Here is a 23,632-nt window from a genome sequence, read left to right as displayed (position 1 = left end):
AACTGATCCGTTCTCAAATTTACTCTAGTTTCTATCACACGGTTATTGTGTTCAATACATACCATTACTTCCACTGATATAGATTAACTACTGGTATTATAAAAGAATTTTTAACTTTAAAGAGACATTTTTAATCCTCCTGATGCCTCCTAAACCAATCACAGCAATGATTCAAGTGGATAGCAAATATTCAGAGTTCAACTCCAAATCTACATCGTGTAAAAACGAATCGGATTCGCTTCAGTCTCTCAATTGGAATCTAACCCAGGAGAGATCCGAAGAGCAACTTTTGTGAATTTTTTTACTGTGGTCAAGCCAGACGGTCATGGCTGGTTACGACGTGTTCCTTTTTTATTTGCGAGATGAAAAATCCTGAAAACAGATTTATTTAATTAAGCAATCCACAGAACGCAAGAAATTAGCAACGAATACGGAATACTGATACTGTACTTCACTTTAGTTGCCTCAGTGCTTATTCTGGACAAATCGTTCTCTTCGTGACATGATGCGACTACATTTTTTTTTTTTTTTTTTCATATGACTACACTGTGCTGCCACTTTATTAGGTACACCCCTGCTGTGCACACAAATGGTTTGTCCCACAACGTTGAAAGTTACATAACCACAGTTGTGGATATAAATGTAGCAGAACAACCTTTCTAGTATCAGTTAAACGTACAAACCGTAGCAAGAATGGGGAAAAGGAGTGGTCTAACGGACTTCGAACGTGGCATGATAGTAAGTGCAAGACGTGCTGGACAAAGCATCTCTGAAACGGCAGTTCTCCTAAACTTTTCACGCGCCACAGTTTCAAGGGTGTATCGAGAATGGTGCAACGAACAGAAAACATCCTCTCAACGGCACTCCTATGGAAGAAAATCGCTTGTTGATGAGAGAGATCAGAAGAGGATGGCTAGAATTGTGCAAGCAAACAGACCGCCACAAAGTCGCACATCACGTCAGAATATAACCTTGGTGCGCAGAACAAAACGGACCACTACTCGCACTTTGTCGCGAATGGGCTACAACAGCCGACGGCCACATCGCGTACCTTTGTTATCAATGAAGAACAAGAGAGCACGCCTCCTGTGGGCACAGCAACACCTGCACTGGACTATCGAGGATTGGAAAAGAGTTTCTTGGTTTGACTAGTCGAAGTTCCTGGTGCATCACGTTGATGGAAGGCTCATAATTTGGCGAAAACAACATGAATTCATGGACCTGTCATGTCTGACGACTACTGTGCAAGGTGGTGGGGGCAGTGTTATGGTGTGGGGAATGTGTTCTTGGCGCACGTGGGTCCATTGATACCCATAGATTCACGTCTGAATGCCACATCATACGTAAACATCGTTGCTGACCAAGTGTATCCGTTCATGTTGACAGTTTAGTCTCAGTCAGATGGTTACTTCCAGCAGGATAATGCGCCTGTGCACAAAGCCCGAATCACTATGGTGGAATGGTTCCAGGAACATGACAATGACTTTTCTTTGCTGCAGTGGCCCGCTCAGTCTACTGATCTCAATCCTATTGAACATCTTTGGGATGAGCTGTTTGCTGCAGGCCTACACCTCCGTCTAATCTCAAGGAACTGCGTGACACTCTCATGTCTGCATGGTACTCCATTCCTGCACAACGTTTTCAGCATCTTGTTCAATCCATGCTTAGACGAATTTAGGCTGTTTTGAAGGCTAAAGGAGGCTCAACATGCTACTAGGTAGGTGTACCTAATAAAGTGGCAGCACAGTGTATATCGATGGTGAATTTCTTGGAGTGATGTTCATTAAAATATTATCTGATGAAGCAATTCTTTTGGAAATAAAAATTATGTAAAATTGCGAAAATTTCTAATTCAATTCACGATTATGAATTTCTTTTACAGTTTGCTGATGGATCTATTCGTTGTCGATGAACAGTTGAAAAGATGCGAACCCTATCTTTCTTGGAGACTGCATCCTGATAAGATGTCATTCATTTTTGACAGCTGTTCGAAAATAGGGCTTAACACACACACACATAAATATGTCACGCTTCTCCGTCTAGCTTTATTTGTCACTTTTTTAATTAGGTTGCTGTACTCCCAAGTAATTTTAATGAGCAGAAAATTTGTAGCTCCTTCTAAGTATTACACCAAGACGAAAGGTAACTTATCGCTTCTTCGCCATGCCTTTCATGAGATTTTCTTCCGTTATTTAATACATGGCAGCCTTTCCAAGTGAAATTGAGTTTGAGAAATGTATTCATAATATACAGCAGTTACTCAAAATCATAATCAAGATACGGAAGAATTGAAAATGGAAATTGGAAATGGTTCAAAATTATCTCAATTTTGAGTTTGTTTTAAATCACAACTGTATACTTAATAATTCATAAATATAATACTCAATACTGTTCAGGCTGAAGTGACAGCTCGCGACTGAAAATTATCTTTCTAAAGACATTTTTAATACAATCCTGTCTAACGAATAGATATTTATTGTATACCCAGTATAAAATGAAATATAAGTACAATTTCAGTTCAGTAGCTTTCGGAACTCGTGTCCCTTTATCAACTGACAAATTTGAATACATTACAAGCAAAGTGTGGCACGTTACTCATTCGTCATTGTTGTAGCACGGACGTGTGCTGCCTTGCGCCAATGATCATCCATCAATAAAACGGTTGTCTCCAGGATTGGATGTATACGCATGCCTTTCTGGCGATTTAATGCCTTAGGGTTGTTTATTATGTTTAGTGACTCTAGCCATAGGCGGTGGCGAAAGTGTCGCGCGTGGTCCACTATCTCAAAGTCGCGCTTGGGGTCAAGATCGTGGTTGGTAGCCCAAAAATGTTCTGCAAGCGCGGACTGGTCAGTTTCGGCAAGCCGGATTGCTCTGTCGTGTTCCGTGAGGCGATCCTGGAGACGTCTCGATGTCTCACCTACGTAGCAACTGTTACAGGCCCTACAGGTGATACGGTACACTACATTGCTGCGTAAGACAGGTGTGACAGGGGTCTTCACACTGGAGACAAGTGAACGTAGGTTCCTACCTGGTAATTGCACACATTTGATGTTGTAACTTCTCAGGATCTTCGAGATACGTCCTGACACTCCTGGATAGTACGGAATGTAGGCGGATGATATGCCGACTTGCTTCGGAGGTCTTGGGTTGGAAGTAAGTTCTTGTGCCTGTAACAAGCATCTGTTTAGTACATGGGATGGATAACCGCATCTGGTTAGGTCCGCCTTCACACGGGAGATCTCGTTACGTCTAATTGTGTCGGTGCTGGAATGGCTCCAGGCCCTGGAGAACAGGGTGCGGGCAGTGCTATTGAGATGGCTTGGAGCGTGGCCGGACCCGTAGTTGGTGAATTGACCGCACCACATGGGTTTGCGGTATACTGAGGTCTCTAGATGTGGGCCTACGCGATGCACTAGCACGTCCAGAAACGGGAGCGAACCGTCCACCTCTGATTCTACGGTAAACTTAATGAAATTGGATAGAGAGTTGAGGTATTCTAGTAGTACCGTTTCAGAACCACGTGGTATTATGGTAAAAATATCGTCGACGTATCTACACCACGTTGTAATAGGTGTAGGTGGGTTCTGGTGTATCTGCTTCTCCAGATCTTCCATGGCGATGTTAGCTACTACGGAACTGACAGGGGCACCCATAGCAGTGCCATGTACTTGTTTGTAGAGTGAGTCTTCAAAGGTGAAGATGCTGCTAGAGAGGCATAGGTTGAGGGCGGTACAGATGTCATCAGTGGATAGTGACGTCCTGGATTGGAGGCTTAAGTCGCTCTCAAGGAGCCTTCTGGCGCAGTGCACGGCCTGTTGGACGGGAATCGAGGTGAATAAAGAAACCACGTCAAATGATGCCATGATAGAGTTATCAGGGATTGAAATGTCCTTAATGGTGTTAATGAATTCACTGCTGTTTTTAACGGTGTGAGATGTATTACCTATAAGAGGCGAGAGGAGGCTCCACAATCCTGTCTCTCTCAAAGCTCGAGCACATAGTCACTGCCACAGCAATAGTAAATTCTGTGACGTCCCCAAGCACAACAGGTGACTCAAAGTCACTCACTAGGTTTCCCTCTCCTTACTAGTGTGAGTATAGTGTGGGTAAACCTAGTGAATGACTTTGAGCTGCCCATTGTTTTACTTCTTACTATAGTGCCTTAACTGTAGACAATATCTTAGCTAGAATTCGTCTGTAAAAATGTTGAGCTCTGATGACTGACTGCTGTTTACTGCTAGAAGATTAACCAAAAAAGAATCCTATGTGGATTATTATAACTTCTTAATTTTCATGCAGACAAAGGCCGATTTTACTTCCGGAATCTTGGGTGTTTCATTCCCTATTGATCAGCTGGTCTGTCCAAACAAGATATAATTTACAGCTTAACGCTTCTATAAAAAAAATAATAGTTACATTTGTAAGAATAATTGCAATTTCACTTGCATTTCCGAAAGCTATTTTAATATAAATATTTTAATTTAATATAAAAAATTCAACATAAAATGAATATTTTATGAACTTTCATTTAAAAAATTATTACTCATTTGCAACATGACTTTAATGTCATTCCTATCTTTCTCGATCCTAGAATAAAGTAAAAATAAAATTCAGTAAACTATTTTCTGTTTTAAGTTTTCATCATTAATGTATTAGATAGTTTCTACAAATCTGCCCCTCATGGGTAGCACACTTGGTAGAATCGCCGTCCTCTACACACCAGGTGGAAAAGACTTGAGTTCGAGTCCCGTCGATGGCATGAGGAATTTTTATGGTCCTTTTTTAGAAAGGCTCAGTTACTCGGTCTCAAGCGAGGCTAGAATAGTTTATTCAACCGGAAACTCGGGTGTTCCGTCCAGGCAACAGAAAATCGACCACAGAACCCACTCAATTTACAGACAGTATACACGAAGCAATATGGCCTTAGTCGCTAATGCTCCTAAAACTCTATTACAACTAAAACCGAAAGTTTGGTAATTCGATCAGTATTGGATACAGAGTGAGGGATGATTTCCCTCAATTCAACCCTGGATACAACTTCTCAACCGGTAACCCACTCCCAGTGCTACAGCACTTATTGGTTTCAAGAACCTTTCATATTTGGGGTAACCATTAAAAACTACGTGTAATAAAAAAATGCAATATAAGTTATTTTAAATAAAATTTTATTGTGGAGAAAGAGTTGCCGTTTACCCTTACTAAGCTAAAACCCCACATAATAATCACTTAACAAATGACAAAGTTTCTGAATTCTATGCTGAAACCCATCAAGTCCAATCGGGAAAGATTGAAAACCGGAACAATAAATACAAGGTCAAAAACTACTTTTGTTAGTTAATTAGTGTCAACCTTACTTTACATTAATTTTTTTATGAAAAACCATGTTAACTCAACGTTAATACGTTGAGTTAACATGGTATAACGGACATAACAAATAGGTTCGCTTCCTACCTTGTAAACACTTTCTCTTCTTGCTTCGTCGTGGGTCTCGCTAAAGTGAGCATTTTCCAGTCGATGTCCACTTGACTCAGTTCACGCATTTCTACATCTCTCATAGAAGGTGGTACGGGATCCAAAAAGGGATACCTCTCCAGGTTCCCGCAAGCTGAGGTACTCGCACATGACACGATTGCCGGCAGTTCTTCATCCTTAAATTTTTCTGGTCGTAAACGTATTTCGGAAAGTTTGAATAGTGCTGATTGTACTTCTTCCTCGGTTACTAATTTCTGTTTGGTTAAGTCCAAAAAACTGGGTTGAGCTAGACGAGGTTGGTCATCGTCCAAGTAGGCCATTATCACCAGGCGAACTAACTGAAACGGTAGATGAAATCGGATGAGGAAATTTCACCTTCCAGCACTTAAATCCATTACTCTAGCCAACGCATGACACTGCTCTGGATACCTAGATAGAAAGAGAAATTATTTTGTATAGATTAAATAAAGTTATGAATCAGTTGATATTCAAATTAGTGTACAGAGTTATTTAAACTTAAAGTGTAGCAGTTACTTTCACAAACTTCGGTCGAAGCAAACTTCTCAAATTCCTTACATTTTCACCACGTTTTCATATCCGTAAGGGATTGCAGCTGAGGTTCGGCTTTTGAGGATAGAGTCTTGGCAATATAGTGTGGTTTCTAACGATATAGAGGGTTGCAGTAGATAGTCTATAACCGCTTATAAAGAAAAGAAAGAAGCGTTAAGATCATCAAAACGCTGTCTATATATCAGTGGTTGCCAACTAGGAAAATCTCCATTAAGTTCAATGGCAATCACTATTTGAGTGGGCTGCGAATATGCATCTGTTAACTCTTGAGTGACAAAAGACTGGGAACCACTGCGCTATATCATTCTAATGAAAAGCACGTGACATTCTCAAACAGCACGTCTTGCACATGTTTTATTTATTTACACTCTTCACAGAACTGTACGCCAAGTACAAACCGTTCCTGCAACGTCGTGATGTATTGATTGGAAATGTGCTTCAGTACCACAGCGCAATCAAAATGTCTGGAACAGTCTGAAAGTGTATGCGTTATGTTTATAGAATAAGTTTCATCCCAAAGAAATAATGTCACGGGTTTTAATCTGATTACGTTGTTCTCGCATACATCGAAATGATTACAAAGTATTGTTTGTGATTTATAATATCGATCATTATCTGAGTACTTAGCTGTTTATAAATACGGTATTAATAACATTCCGTCGTTCCATCGCTATCTTCCTGGAATGGTACAAAATCTCTTTCTCTCTTTATCTTTCCTCCTATATTGTAATGGACAGCACGTAAACCCTTCTAAATACAGCACAAAACTCTTCTCATCAGACCATTGCTAATCCGTTAGTCACTGCAATTTTTTTTGAAAGTTTTTGAAAACACGGATTTTCGATTGTATCGATTTTAGCAGTAACATTAGAAGTTGAATACTGATTTTTATCAGTGATTTAATTATTATTATTATTATTATTATTATTGTTATTATCCTTTTAAACATTAAAATAATTTTCCTCCTAATGACATTTATTCAGCCAATGGGGGTTAAGTGGTAATAAATAACAAATACAAAATTAACTAATAGAAGCTTGTTTTACTGTGGTAAAACAAATTTCTGTTTAAGCGTGGTCACGCGCTATGTTCATCTAACATGACCACGCAGTACCATTCTTGATTTCCATATGTAACATATTTAAATAAATAAACTAAATGCAAGAAGGCAATATTTTAAGAGTTTAAGATTCTATATCTATATAACATCGGTGTAGACACACCATGGACAACTCTTAAAGAAAAACTACGATCGTAGTGTGAAAGCACCCACCGATGAAAAGCCAACTAGCTTTGAAACGTTACCGTCTAGGTGGTGGTGCCCACAGAGAATAAGTGACAATGGTCTTCTCTATTAGTGAATTATTACTTATTCGAGGTAGTGTAATACATGGTAACTCGTTGTGAAGGATGAGCACAATATGAGATACAGATGAAATGATGCTTTTCATACTACGATCGTAGTTTTTCTTTAAGAGTTGTCTATGGTGTATCTACACCGATATTATATAGATATAGTAACGTATTTATATATTCATTGATAAGGAAGAGACACACACAGAGTCGAAAGTTTCTGAAAAGTATTTTATTTTATTAAAAGAAGCGAGCGCAGCCCCCTAGTTATTATTATTATTATTAAGATCTCTGAGTTATTACAAAGCAAAACCTTTCAAGGCCACAGACCAGGGTTACAGATATGCAAATAATTAATTACGTTAAACAGATGTCAGTTCACCCACATCGATTCGAGATACTAGACGTTAGGACAAGACACAACTAGTAAAAGGAAGTTAAAATAATACACAAAGAAATAGGTAAAGGTAAATTTACAGATGATATACTGCATAATTCGCAATATCATCAAAAGACTTTTCTTTCGGTAGTTCTGATCCTGGATAAAGCAGTGATAATCAACTTCAAAGTTTTGTACTTTTTTTTTTTTTTTTGGAACATCTGAGTGAGCAGGAATCTATAAGCTAAATATAGTCAGTTGTAGTTGCGTGGCGATGGTACTCTCCGAACAGATGGGACAGGAATCTCCCAGTTGCACTAATTCCAGAAATTTGGAGATGTTATGAAGCCAGCCGGGAGATTAGACTTACATCTAAGCGGAATGTACAATAAGGCCTCTACCATGGCAGTCGTCTGATAGGATCTCGTTAACTGATGTTTCCAAGTGAGCCAACGGAGAAGAGCCAGTATTCATCTGATTGAATGGTTCCGATGGTAGAAAAGCAGCAGATGCCCATATTTCAGCTGTACAAAGTTACAGGGTGAATAAGTTGTATGCATATTTAATTGACGTTTTTGGATTCCTCACGTGCAATGGATGTTGTTTAGCCTGTCACTTAAGGTGACACATCTTCAAGATGAGCATGGAAGTAGAGTTTTGTGTCGAACGGAAGCAATTCGCATTCCGTTCTTTAGTTAACTACCATATGGGGTGACCAATTCTAATGTGGGACATGTTTTTCTAAGTTCTTTTTTTTTTTAGATCTTTTTTTGAGCAAATTGAGAATCAGCAGTATAAATTATTTCCTTTCAGTTTAAGAGTCTCTATAAAGCAAAATTATATTTTCTATTATTATTATGATTCATGTTATGATCCATGCGATGAATAACTTTTTCATCGCATGGATCATAACACAACTGTCCATATCCAGAATGAATGAAATCCAATTAAAAATAATTCTCTATAATCACTAACATCAAAAGATTTTTTCCGAAAATAAAAATCAGATAGTAAAGAGGTAATATTGGCCTGTTTAGATGAGCATGAGATTTCGGAGTCTGAAACAATGACGTCAGATTAATGAAGCCTGTTATAATGCCTAGTTTCAGTGCGTAAGGTACCTATTCATCAGTATATAGAAACTTTTTCACTAGCGCTTAAAGTATTATCATCCTTATCGGCCTGGCATGGAGACCGTTTATCGAACTGGGCATTATATTTCATGTAGGTCAGAAACAGAAAGGCATCTGAGTATCGAAAGTTATATTTAATACCCATAATATGTGCCTTTAATCGTTTCAGACAGGTTTCTTTCTCTCTATCAGAAAGTACGCCCACTGACCTAAATAACATAAAAAGTAAAGTGAGGTCATCATACTCACTTAAACCTATCAAAGTTTAGTTATTTTAAACTAGCGGTTTTCAAATTATAGTCGGTGGGTTATCAGTGATCGAAAGTGCCGATAAACCCGAACGCAGTCAGCAACAGGAAAATATTTGAAAACGATTGTGTTAACCTGAATATCGAAAATCAATTTTGTGAAGCAAACTATTATGCAAAATTTTGGTGCATTTTCTGCATAATATTAGAAATGAAAATCTTAAAAAATTAAACTATTTTTTATTAGCGTCACCTGGAAATGTAATTTCAACTGCCCATGTGTATTGCGTCTGTAAATTGGGTGTGTTCTCTGGTCGATGTGCCTGTTTTGCTGGACGAAAAACCCCCGGATTCCGGGAGAAAAATCTTGCTGTCTATGCCTGAGACCGACTAACTCAGCCACGGAGTGAAAAAAGCCCATAAAAGTTCTTTGCTTCATCGACGGGATTCGAACCCGTCCCTTTTCTACGCAGTGTGGGTAGAGAAATGATGATACCACTGTGCTTCACGCGCAGAAAGAAATGAACATCAGTTGAATGAATATGTTACGCCATGTTATTTAATTACTAGAAAGGTTATTAACAAGTTGACCTAATCCGGCCTACTGTCGGATAATATTTAAAGTAGGCCCTGTGATGATTCAATTAGGTAATAAATGTTTTTAAAGAGTCGACTGTGTTCAAAGGTATTTGAGAATGCTTGTTATAACAGGTAAGAATTAGTATTGTGCTTACATATTTATTTATTTATTACTTCGAGTACACGTGATCAAGTGCAGACGTCAGGTGTCTGGATTTGATCCACAACACAATGCATAACAGTTTTACTTCCCGATTCTGTGATCGAGTTGTCTGTGATATTTTTGATCCAAGTGTAAAGTGACCAGATCCTTGACTTTCCAATGCGGGACATTTGGGAGTGAAGGATTTTTAAACCCCCCTAGAAACAATATATATACAATTTTTTATATATAAAAATTATTCACATATAAAATAAAAATTAAATGCATTAGCATTAGTAGAAGCATATGATGCAAGAAAGCAAGCTTATGCAGCATCAGCCAAAGAAAAAAAAAAAACCTCCCATTTCACCCATCCATTCATTCCAAATGCCTGTCCAGCTCAGCCTTAAATTTATTTAGGCAATCAACTTCCACAAAAAAAGATGGAAGTCTGTTCCACCAATCAACTACCCGCTGGCTAAAATTTCCACACATCTATTCAACAACTATCTTTCCTCAATTTTAAACCCCTTAGGTTCTTAGTCTGAGCAAGAGGAAGAATAGAATCCCATCAGCATTCGGCTTGCTCAACTCTTTCAAGGCCTTATACACCTCAATCAGGTCACTTCGCAGGCGCTGCAATTTGCAGAACTTAAGCCTTTCTGGGTAAGAGCACGCCTTTGTTCCCCCCCACCAATCTTGTTGCCCTTCTTTGTACTCGTACTAGCAACTCTACATCCTTCCTAAAATGAGGCCTCCAGATCTGTACACAGTACTCTAGGTGTGGCCTGACCATTGCCTTGTATAACGGGATTATCACCTCTCTGTCCTTTCTAGCAAAATTCCTATGTATCATTGACAAGACTCCATGACCTGCCCTGGCAACCAGTCTGCACTACTCAGCGAACTTCATTTTTGGCTGCACAATTACCCCCCAGGTCTTTTTCACTTTCGACTTCCCTGAGTGTAGTACCACCCAGTTGGTACGTTTCTCTTCGGTTATTGCTACCCACATGCAGTACTTTGCATTTGTCAGTGTTAAACTTCAGTTGCCACTTCTCAGCCCATTTTCCCAAATTATCTAGATCCAGTTGAGTAGCATACTGTCTTTACTGTCGTTAAAAACCCTGCCAACCTCTTTATCATCTGCAACGTTGGACATTAAACCTGATATACCTTCATCAATATCATTGATAAATATACAAAACAACATTGGGCCCAACACCGAACCCTGGGGAACTCCACTAATAACATTTGTCCAAATAGAGCAGTGTCCATTGATTCCTTTTTGTCGTCTCCCACTCAGCCATCCCTTTATTCATTGTAGCAAATAAAATATCAAACTTCTTAATAAAAAAAAAATATATATATATGTATATTATAATTAATATGACAGATAAAAGTAAAGATGGCAGTTCGAAACATCCGGAAAGCTGAAAAAAAAAAAAAATTTACATTAAAAATGTCAAAAGAAAGTTATGGCAGCCTACATCAGATAAAAGCGGGGAAAATTTTGCTAAATACAGCACTCCGAAACGGGCAAGAAAAGAAAATATGAAATTAATAAATAATAGAATCTGATGTCAGCAAAGTGAATATTGATGCTAAATCAGGTATTTCATCGGGGGACTACACCTGACATAGCATCAAAGAACTGCGTTTCCATACTTGCCAACACTGTCTGGTACACTTCTTGCCACATTTCTTCTTGTCTGTCTAAAATTTACTTTATTCTGTGTATCTCAAAATATTGTCTTAAAAACTGATTATAGAGGTCACTAGTCATCTATTTTTTCGTGGCTTTTGTCACATTAGTAGCTGTTTTATTTGTTTTGTTTGCACCTATCGTATTGACCTCATGTATTTTCGTGTCGCCATTTTCAGGTATAATATTTTTATTCTTCTACCTTTTTATAATATCCACCTTTTTATCTTAATTGTATTTTCATTATAATACTGCGTAGGAGCTACCTTGTCCATACCTTGTAAGAGATACTTTTCTGTTTTCTTTTTTTTTATTATATTTATTTATTTATTTACATTTATAAATTTTCTCTTGCATAACTATGGGCAAGTATGGAAACGCAGTTCTTTGATGCTATGTCAGGTGTAGTCCCCCGATGAAATACCTAATTTAGCATCAATATTCACTTTGCTGACATCAGATTCTATTATTTATTAATTTCATATTTTCTTTTCTTCCCCGTTTCGGAGTAATGTATTTAGCAAAATTTTTCCCGCCTTTATTTGATGTAGGCTGTCGTAACTTTCTTTTGACATTTTGATGTAATTTTTTTTTTTCAGCTTTCTGGATGTTTTGAACTGCCATCTTTACTTTTATCTGTCATATTAATTATAATATACATATATTTACATTTGCATTCATTGCTGCTGCTTTGCGCGCTTCGGTGCATTTGCCATATCCAGTTTATTTAACTTTCTGATGTTTTATCTGTTTTTATTAATACAATCTTTTATATTATATATATATATATATATATATATATATATATATATTTTTTTTTTTTTTTTACAGAAAGGCTGAAATTTAGTATACGCTACCCCTCGTGTTGCGCTATGTAACGAACAGAAGGTTGCGTGAAAGATGTGAACTGAGAAAAATAATTGTAATTAGAAAGGAAAAAAAAACACTTATTAGAGGGGTCATGTCTTTAATCGATTTTTATTTTTGTTTGGGGAAAAAATGTTAGGTTTTTCCTGTGAAATAATAATAATAATAATACGTACTTCTTTTAACATTAAAAACAAGAGAAATGAAATATATTTTTCCGCTGAGTGAATGTTTCTTAAAATTCTTCATTATTTGCTATTTCTTCCTAAAATTCTTCACAAGAATTAGCAAAATTGCACTTAACTTGTAGCATTGCTTTCATCGTTTCTACGGTCAGCTGTGTTTTTGTCGACGTCCACAGCTTATTTACCATCGAAAAAAACTTTCCCTTGTACCATTGGTTCCCGGCAAACATAATGAAAATGATTTGCATTATGTTTGCCATTAAATATAGAGGCTACATGTCCAATCCGGGACAGTTTGCAATGAGGGGCAAACGAATGAAATCCGGGAAGCCTGGTCACTTTATAAGTGGATCGCAGAATGCCATGGAAGTTGGTTCCAAAGCTCAAAAATAAAGTTCCAGTTTAAAGTTTATTGGTTAATTTATTTAATCAGTTAATTCCTTTCAGGTAACATCCTTTTTTTTTTTAAATTTACATTTCTCATTTATATCACTTCGTTCGCTGTTTATGTCAAACAGATCAAATTACAGTCATTTAAAAAAATAATAAAACCCTCCTACATCTGGATTTGATTACATATACCCGAAGTAATCAAAACATACAATAAACTTTTTTTTACCCATTACACTACTGGTTCAACTGTTATCGTTGTGTTTTAATATCCTAATTTACTGCATCAGTTAGTCATTTCCGCAGACTCATCAATTACTTAATTTGGTATTTAAAAACTAACGTATTAAATTTTGGTTAATATAGTAAACTTGATTCTGGTTGAGGCTTTTCGAATGATGTACTGTATTAACCAAAATTTAATACTTCCATGTCCATCATATCCAAGCATGCGTCACTTTCAGGCACTAACTTATTTTTGTTCTTCGTTCTGTAATTTCATTCAAAATCAGGCACATATTTTGGATGCAGTATGTTTTTCAGATGAGGTATAATTCCACCTAAAGTACAGTCGAGAGTAAAATGGAATGTACCCACTGCTATATTTTCTTGTTAATCATATAGCCTGTTCACTCTTTCTGTTCAAAAGTAGAGACGTGACCGTCAAGATACGTGGTATATCACTGATTATTTAATAATAGTGTAAACTCCATAAAGTGCAAACAAATGATACCACGAAACTAGTATCCTTCATCTGTTACAAATAAATTATGATAACGTCTTTTTTATGTCAGATAAAAATTTATAAAACTGCGTGTTTTGTTTTTAAACAGGAACTAGACAAATAATTACATTATTACTAGGTATTAAAAGTCTTGTGATGTATCACAGATAACTGATTAGATGGAATTTGCCATGTCATCAGAAAGCTGTACGGATCTATCAGTTGTAATATGACCCAACTGAGATGTTATATGGTGTAGTTATTCAATCTTCTTCAAACCTAGATAACAGTTTGAATAATGGCATTCTTCTGCTGTTATTCTGACCTGCGAAACAGCTGAACAATCCGTTCTACTTTTCAGTTGGTAGTCAGCATGAACCCAAGACAGTTAGAATGATACTTTTCAGCTATTGCATAGATTCAGAATAACAGAAGAAAAATACGGTACGAGCCTTTGTTTCATGTCATTATTTTTGCTCTTTTGATCTCTTCTAACAAGTGTATTGCTATAACATGTATATTTTCTGTTTAAATGCGTGGTTTCATAATAAATCCATGTACTATTTTTTTCCCGCTGAACCAGAACATGCATTTTTGCTGTACTGCAAATCGATCCTGTAATCGGAAAATTCAGAAATTTTCTATGGGAAGGAGCCTTTTCGATACTCGGTTAAATGTGGAAATTACTCTAATTATCTCATTCTTTCTCCCTACGATTTTGCATTTATCCGCGGGTCTTGGACTCCAGCACTGGTTCTACCTTAGTGGCTATGTTAACAGCTCGAATAACAGTCTTTAGAGTTCCAAAATTAAAATTAAACCAATTTCAACTCAGATGGCTCTGGATATATTGAGAATGCTCCAAGTATTTCATTCAGAGTTGCCCCTTTTCTCAGTTCACTGCAAACGGAAACAAACGGCCTTCGGATCTTTTGACTCAACAAAAAAAAAAAAAAAAAAAAAAAAGAGTTGGCCAAAGTAGCCATCTTTTGATAGTTACTTTAGCCAATCCTGTCTACTGCATTTGGTTTTTGGTAATACGACCGACAGAACATTTCATTTTACCTTCTAATCAAATTTTAAATTCAACGGTTCCTGCTCTTTCGAAACGTGCCTCCCCAAAATCTGGCGAAGCCAAACTCCCTAAGGGTGAGTGGAGAAAGAAGGAAGAAATAAAGTTATCAAAAGTAGGAACATTTAGAGAATTATAGCAAAGCTTCTAGTTACAAATTATCACAAATATGCTAAAGGATTCAGCTGAGCTTCCTTTAAATAACTTACCTCCGAGACTTTACTTTGTTTATGCAGTTTAGAAGAGTAAAATAAATCTAAAAATAAAATGAAGTAAGTCTTCATCTGCTAAGTCGTGCACAAAACTTAAGAATAATCAGATCTCTAGCAAATAGCCCCGAAAGCGATGAGCTACTTATACCACTGTGGTCAAAAAATTTTGTTTCCAATTTTAGCTTTTTTTTTTTTTTTTCTAGTATTTTAGTAACTTCAGCGGTAAGCTATTTAAAAAGAAACTCAGGTAAATCCCTGAGCAAAAATAGGAATTTATTAGAGCCAATACGATCGGCTTCGGAATTCAATGAAAATTAAAAATTAGTAATAGTAATAGAGGCATGTGATGCAAGAAAGTAAGCTTATGAGCTCATGTAGCATCAGCCAAAAAAAAAAAAAAAAGAAAAAGAAAAAAAAAATTCATACAACCATTCCCTCTAAACGTTTGTCCAGTTCCTCCTTGAATTTATTTAAGCTATTAACTTCCACGACGACAGATGGAAGTTTGATCCAGCAATTAACCACCCGTTGGCTAAGGGCAAATTTTCGCACATCTATTCTACAACTGTCTTTGCTCGATTAGAATTTAGGCCCCCTTAGGTTCATAATTTGAGCAAGTGGAAGAATCCTATCAGAATTCGGCGTGCTCAACCCAGTCAAGGCCTTATACACCTCAATCAGATCACCTCGCAGGTGCCTAGTCTCCAGAAGCTGCAATTTGCAGAACTTAAGCCTCTCTTGGTAAGAGAATCCCTTCATTCCCCTCACCAATCTTGTTGCTCTTCTCTGTACACGCTCAAGCAAATCTACATCTTTCCTAAAATGAGGCCTCCAGACCTGTACACAGTTGACAACACTCCATGACCTGTTCTTGCAGCCTGTCTGCATTGCTCAGAAAACTTCATATCTGACGGCACAATTACTCCCAGGTCTTTTTCATTTTCTACCATTTTAAGTGTAGTACCACACAGTTGGTACGTTCCTCTGGGGTTACTTCTACCTATATACAGTACTTTGAATTTGTTAATGTTAAACTACAGTTGCCACTTCTCAGCCCATCTGCCCCAAATTTTCTAGATCCTGTTGCAGTAGCACACTGCCATTACTGTCATTAACAACCCTGCCAACCTTTGTATCATCTGCAAACGTCGACACTAAGCCTGATATACCTTCATCAATATCATTGGCAAATATACAAAACAACAGTGGACCCAACACCGAACCCTGGGGGACTCCACTAATAACATTAGTCCATGAAGAGCAGCGTCCATTGATTACCAACCTTTGTCTTCTCCCACTCAGCCACCCTTTTATTCATTGTAGCAACTTACCCTTAGTACCATTCTGCTGCAATTTGTACGATAGTCTTCCATGCGCAACAGTGTCAAAAGCTTTCTGACATCCAAGTATATGATATCAAAATTATTTTTTGCATCCAGTTCCTTTGTAACCACATCACAGTATCCAATCAAACATGTCAGACAAGACTTTCCCTTAACAAACCCATGCTGTGTCTGAATTATTGCTGCAGTCTTATCTAGATGATCCCACAATGCATCGTTAACCAGTGACTCCATTATTTTACCCGGAACAGAAGTTAAACTAACTGGTCTGTAATTACTCGTGTCACCCGTCGATCTCCCTTTGTGAATTCAGGATACATTTTCACAACTCCAGTCCGTGGGGATTTCACTGAGTCCAAGGATGCTCTGATAATTATGACTAAGGGGTTGTTTGCTTAGTTCCTTTGCCGCCTCCTTTAATATAACTGGATAGATCCCATCCACCCCAGGTGCCTCTCTTATGTTTAGCTTCATCAATTTCTCCTCCACTTTGCTCTCAGTTATTACAAAATCATTAAGCAACCTGCTACAATTTGATAAATTTCTGGCATTTTTCTTCCTTAATAACTCCTCATGTGTGAATGCAGATGCAAAATACTGATTCTGTTTGTTTGCTATCTGAGCAGGATTATCAACAGTCGAACCATCGATATTAAGTGGACCAATCTGATTCATCCTCTTCCTTTTAGAGTTTATATAAGTAAAGAAATCCTTGCTGTTTTTCTTAGCATCCTTTGCCAAAGATTTCTCGTAATATGCCTTCGCTTGTCTAATCTCCTTTGTGACTTGATTACAGACTAGCTTATATCTGCCATAGGCTTCTGTGTCGCCTGATAATTTATATGCATCCCATGCATTTTTCTTCTCTGCCACGAGTCTCATTGGCGCCTCCGTAGCCAGGTGGGCAGGAGCAGCAGTGGTAGCACACGCTTCTTGATTAGACCGGGGTTAGAGCCCGTGACCACAAATACGGAGGATGCGGAAAGGTCAGAGAATGACCACCACATATCCCCGGAGCAATATGGCCTTAGTTCCTAATGCTCCTAAAAACCAAATAACAACAAAGAGTCTCATTAGTTCATTTGATAACTATTTAGGCCCAAACCTTGAACAATATTTCTTAATAGGTATGAAACTTTTAGTAGCTTCCACGATAAATTCCTTGAATGCTTCCCACTTAGAATTTACTGTTGGTAACATCATGTTGATCCCACTGTAGTCACCTTTACGGAAGCAAAAACCCTTTCCTTAACCCCTGATGGTAGTTACCTCTTTGAGTAAATCCCACATCAGTACACTGTGATCATTGCCACTTAGTGGTTCCTTTATCTGCAAATTCTTAATACATGAATGATCACTACTGATAATCGGATTAAGAGTATTACCCTCTCTCTGATTGCCTCCCGAACATGCTGCTCCGAGTTTTTGGCGGCGAATTTTCGAAAGTGCAAAATGATTCTCGTGATTGTACACCAAACGATTGATGCACAATCACGGGAATAATTTCGCCCCAGATTTTTTGATTTTGATTTCTCCGTTGAATTAGCTTCCGCAATCCTTTATCATTAAATTACACCAATTTTCGTCTTTTTAAATGCTTTCCACTATAATTATGACTACTCAGCAATATCTAAGGCTTGGTCTTGCGTACAACTTAGAGACAAATTAGGGTTCTGCTTAAGCTGGTAATATCTTTTTAAACTGTATAGCATCAGCTGAACAGAATTCGCTAAGAATTTAAAAATCTGGGGTGTTGTCAGCCCAGCTGTTTCGAAGCTTACTGACTTCTCATCAGCCAGCGAGTAGCTTCTATTAGTGAATGTCAAAGTGTTTAAAGTTATTTTTTTTTACATATCTTGTTTACACGCACACAAAGGGAAGTATTCGTTTCTTTAGTTTCTCAAAGCCATTTTTTCATAATATTTTTTCATTATTCCTAAAATTTCTACGAATTGAAGCTCTCTTCAATGGATCAAAATGATGGAAGTCCAATGGGGCACGGTCCTGTATATTGGACAGGGAAACATAGTCCAGTGTAATAACTACTGTATTTTGGGACATGAAAAGTGGCGGACATTGGGGAAAAAAGAACTAACTATACATTCTAAAGTATATATCACCTTGAAAAAAGTCAAAAGTCCCTCACACCGGGTCTCCTGCATGAAAGCGCTAGACTGTGCACTAGTTTGAAAACAAGTAAAAAAGGAAAGGCAAAGAAGAAAACAGTGGGAATATTAAAAAACGCTTGAAAAATATCTAAAGGGATGGTACTATCAACAGAAGCACTATTCGACTGGATCAAATGAGAGCAAATCAGAATAATGAAAACATGACCTTAATGATTAGCTATGCAACGGTTGCCCAGTCTTGGCAGTAACAATTTACATGTGTGGATAACACCATTCAAAGGTTCGACGGGATCCACGTGCTACCTACTGGAAACTGCTGCTCAGCAATAATTAACCGTCTTGGTTATTCAAAAATGTCATTATGGTTTGTTCCGAACTTCCGTCGATTACTGATACCACACACACAATAAAAAAATTAAACTGTTTCATCGGAAGGAAAACGTGATGGCACCGTCTTCTAGGACACAGAAGGAGGGAAATTTGATGGACATTATGGATAAAGAGCAAATCGCAAATTACAGATAGCCCAACCGGAAAAGACGTGGAAAATGTCGTTCTTTCGCATGACAATGGAAGATTGCGCACAAGTTTTCAAAGAAAGTTCGATCCATAATTTAGTTTTGGACTGTTGTCCCATAGTGCGGATAGTGCTCTGTCGGACTTCCGATTTTTTTTTTTTTTTTTTAACTCCACTGAAGGGTGTCATTCTTGGACGAAAGTTAAGATATGACGATGAAGTTGTTGCTGAAGTAAAAACTGGTTCCAAGAAACTTGAAAGAACCTCTACCGACACGGAATACCAATCCTTGTGTCAGCATAGCGTAAAGTTACGGGGGAAAAAAGACAGAAAAGTAGTGTACGGGTGTGTGAGATGGTGTTGAAGGTTTTAAGCACATCACCGCCTTAGCCCATATCACGCCGTGTGTTATGTCTGTACAAGTGTGTATTCAGAGACAGATTTGCATGTTGTGGCTAAAAAACCCGGACTACCTCACGGTGAGAAATTCTACTCCCTCCGCCTGAGACCGGCTAACCACAGCCTCGGCTGAAAAAGACTTGAGAAATTCCTCTAGTCATCGATGGGATTAGAATTCAAACATCTCCAAATGAGTAATAAGTGGCGAACCAGTATACTCTTACAGCGTACGTGTGTGAGATATGTAACCCACACCAAATTACAACTTTTTTCTAAATTAATTTTGCTTAGTAAACTGTTAAAAAACAAAACAAAACAAAAAAAACATTCTAAATGATGCTTCTAAACAATATCGGTAAAGTTTATTTTTGTTTTAAATAATAAAATCTAAATAAATATTATTATTTCGGGATATTTTTTGAAAATATAGTATAAAATATAAGAATACATTTTTTATAGTATTAAATAAATCAAGAAAGGAACATTTTATTTACTCTTAAAATAAAATTCATATTCTAAAAATAAGTGTTAAAGTTTGAAATTGTAGATAGCAAAGACAATTATCGAAGCAAATTTTCAAAAACTTAAGATAACGGAAAATAGTTAACCACCGAAACAAAACAAGGAAAAATTTTTGCAAATCCTCTCAGTTCATTTCATGCTGTGGATTATTATTAAGCTTAATTTTCATAATTTACTTAATTTTCATAGCTACTAATAACCATGGGGGGGGGGCTCGTCCATATGGCATCCTTAGGCAGTCTACCCTAGGCGCCGCATAAGAAGGCATTGTTCAACACGGGTGCGATTTCGTGGTTTGCCTAAGGCACCAGTTGCTGTAAGCTGGTCTAGCACCACCCCTGCTCAAAACATTAACATTTGACCATTCTTCTTCCTCTACTTCTAATATTTCTTCTACTTCTTTAATGTCGATGAGTCAGTAAGCCATAAACCAAGTTAACTGATCTGGCTTCTGGTTTCGTATTGAAGCACAAGTCTGCTTCATAAAAACAGTAAATCACTTTGGTTGGTTCAAAGCCAAAATTAATTTCTTTAAAATATATTTGCAAAGAAGCCAAATAGTTCATCAGAGATACTACAGATTTGCTCAACGAATGCATCCCAAATGGTCTTAGACAGTGGCGTAGCTACAATATAGGCAGGCAAGGCAATTTCCTCCGGGCCCGGGCCCTTTAGGGGCCCAGCGTCTTTGGCTGTCTCCTGTTTTTGCAATTTTCATTAATTAAGTAGGGGCCCGAACATGTTCTTTGAAAACTCCGGGCCCGAAAAAGTGTAGCTATGCTACTGGTCTAAGACCAAATATAAGAGTAATACCGTTATTTATCGATTAATACGACTTACCTGTAACGGTTAGGCCTAGCAGGTTTCAGAAACCCGAACAAATTCACAATTGCCGATGTATTACGGTGTGAACAACCTGAAGTTCTTTTCCATCTCTCCTTGAACGCTGTTCCTTTCTGTCTGCTGTTAGAATGTTGAATTGTCAAAAGTAACTGCTGAAAATCTCGCTTTTCACGAATCATTTGGACTCGCTGTACACGTGACGCTAGTTTCCATGCTATATCCAACTGATCATGTCTGTTACTATGGCAACAACCATGCGTAGCGTGTGGCCACAATTTTAACTCTCCGATAGAGCTAAAGATTTATCGACGGTGGCACTTCAGTTGAAATGGTTGAACTTTGTTTTTCAATTCCTATTACTATTTTAGTTTTAAGTTATTTCTTTGTCGAACTTTAATCAGGTAAAATTCGGACGTGACTCGTCAACATCCTTCTAAAACTATATGAAGGAAAATTGGGAATTCTAAATCCTCCAAAACGGTTTTTGCAATAAATTCCTATATCTACTGCTGTAGTCGTAATAAATTGAAAGATACATGGGTTTATCAAAATTTTTCAAAAGAATCATACGAATCTATCCTGAGTTTTCTTAAGGAAAGTGGTAGATATACGTAAAAGTTTTAAAAAAAAAAAAAAAGAAGAAGAAATTGTACATAGCGTAAAGAACCATACTACAGCTCAGCTGGAATTCTGTTTGTTCAATGGGTGCAGCTGTATGAGACTTCGGGCGACAAATTTATACTCCGCAGGAATTCATTTTTCACTAAAACTCGTTTGAATTCACATATTTCTTTACTTTAAAAGTATCGCGTTAGTATCTGTCAGTGGCACAACCCTTAGCCATCCTGAGGTCTAATCCCACACTTATCCTGAAACACAATCGTCTGAAACTATGTGATCGTTTCTTACCTGCCCTGGCACTTCCAAAAATAAGGGCACTCCTGCGACTTTAAACTGACCTGCATAAGACTACCGATAAGAAATACCTTCGCATTCTCCTAGAGTGGATTACATCTGTCTTGCTAAATTTTGTGGTATAGATTGTAGATCTATATGATCAGATGGTAGTGTCTAGACGTCAACGCCTAGACACTACCATCTGATGTTTATCGGACCAAAACCTTGTTTAGGATTTTCATTCACCTTCCTTGCCATACCTTTTTCAGCGGTAATGTAGAACGATTTAAATATTTCTTCTCTTTGTGATTTTCCTTTTATTACGTATGCTTTTTTAAAATCAGATTTGTGTAACTAAAAATCCTTTGTCTTTGTGTTTTGATCATGGCCATAAAAATATGTCACACTAGTGTCACCCAGAATATTAATTCAATTACCCAAATGCATTGTTTGTGAATTGCCTGTGTTCTCTGGTCGATTTGCCTGTTTTTCTGACGAAAAACCCGAGTTTCTGGGGGGGGGGGGAACCTTGATATCTATGCCTGAGATCAGTGGCGTATCCAGGTATCGTTGTAAAGGGGCATGGTAACCAGGCTTTTGAGTTTGTTTGTTTTTTTAGAACGCCTCCTGCATTCTTTTCTTTAATTTCAAATTTTTGGTTAAGTGGGCATACCCCTTCTGTCCACCCCTGAATACGCCCCTGCCTGAAACCGACTTTAATGGGCTTTTTTCACTCCGTGGCTGAGTTAGTCGGTCTCAGGCCTACATAGCAAGGTTCTCTTCCCCCTCCCCAAAGAAATTGGGGGTTTTTTCGTCCAGCAAAAGAGGCAAATCGACCAGAGAACACACGCAATTTACAGACACAAATACGGGTTTATGCAAACAATTACGGGTAACCCTAATATAATAATTTGATTTATTTACATTTTAGTTTAGTAATTTAATTTAGATTTGAGCATAAAAATTAGTTTACTAATTTAAATTTTTATTAACACACGGCGTTTGCGTAATAGACTCTTATGTGCGTTATCAACGCACTAGCACCACTGAATCGCTAGGATTAGTAGCCATTCAAAAAGTATGAATGCATGGAGGAGAGGTAAATTATTACGATGCATTATGGGCGAAGAGGTGCACGAATTAAAAATGTTTTGTTTATAGTGGACATAGTGTATATCTGTCAGCTGTACTAGCTGTCCCCATAAAACCATATAAAAGTTTGAAGAAGCTAAATCTGCCAAGACCAGATACGGGTGTGGATAGTGCGGGTATTGGTGCGGGTAAGGTGTTGGTGTGTTGTTCATCTGGCCACTTTTCACCAGGAAAAGACATTCCAACATCAGTCCACGGCACGGAAATCCGGGTCAGGTCAGTAGAGGAGCACCTGTCGTGGTCCGAACCACAGCAAAGCATGAAAGAAAATTAGGGTAAAAGAGGAGGGGAAACAGAGGAAGGCAAAGCTGGGTCCACGGCATAGGGGATCCCATGGCGAAGTAGGATGCACCACTCATTGCGGGCCCCAAAATTTGTGGGGCCCTGTTATAGAATTACTTGCAGGCCTGAGGGTTCTGTGCAAAATTGGTGGATGTTTTAGTGATTTTTTAATTTTTTATTTTTTCAAATTTTACAGTAACTAAGAAATAATTAAATAATTTTATATTATACTGAACATTTTTTTTTAATACGAATAATGTTTAATGCATTAATCAACAATATTGTTTAACAGTCATCTCATAAAAATAGGAACATGAATAAATAATAATAGGAACCAATAATCACACACAGTTACATATTATTAAAGCAATTATTGCACACAAACATTTTTAGATAATTACAAAATATTTCTAGCCCTTTTGGCTGCAAAGTCATTAATGATGTCATAACCAATTTTTTTTGCTACGTCATTTTTGATGGAAATAATTGATATTTAAGTTAGACTTTCCTGGGA

General features: G+C 37.6%; 1 protein-coding gene across 1 annotated transcript in view; it reads right to left on the bottom strand.

Moving 5' to 3' along the window:
- LOC150082791 (uncharacterized) overlaps positions 1-20,988 on the bottom strand; it is a 30,383-nt gene extending 9,395 nt beyond the window's left edge. The window contains exons 1-2 of the mRNA XM_090376820.1: positions 20,785-20,988; positions 5,455-5,904 (exon numbers count right to left, since the gene is read on the bottom strand). Of these exons, the coding sequence (XP_090232946.1) occupies positions 5,455-5,795 (341 nt within the window). The 5' untranslated portion in view covers positions 5,796-5,904; positions 20,785-20,988. The remainder of the gene's footprint in view (positions 1-5,454; positions 5,905-20,784) is intronic.
- Between the last annotated feature and the right edge of the window lie 2,644 nt (positions 20,989-23,632).

The sequence above is a fragment of the Mastigoproctus giganteus genome, chromosome 7 (genome assembly GCF_048544385.1).
Source record: "Mastigoproctus giganteus isolate SK-2022 chromosome 7, ASM4854438v1, whole genome shotgun sequence".
NCBI classification, from domain to species: domain Eukaryota; kingdom Metazoa; phylum Arthropoda; class Arachnida; order Uropygi; family Thelyphonidae; genus Mastigoproctus; species Mastigoproctus giganteus.
The sequence above is the reverse complement of the archived record's forward strand: the minus strand, read 5'-3'. Positions and strand labels throughout refer to the sequence as shown.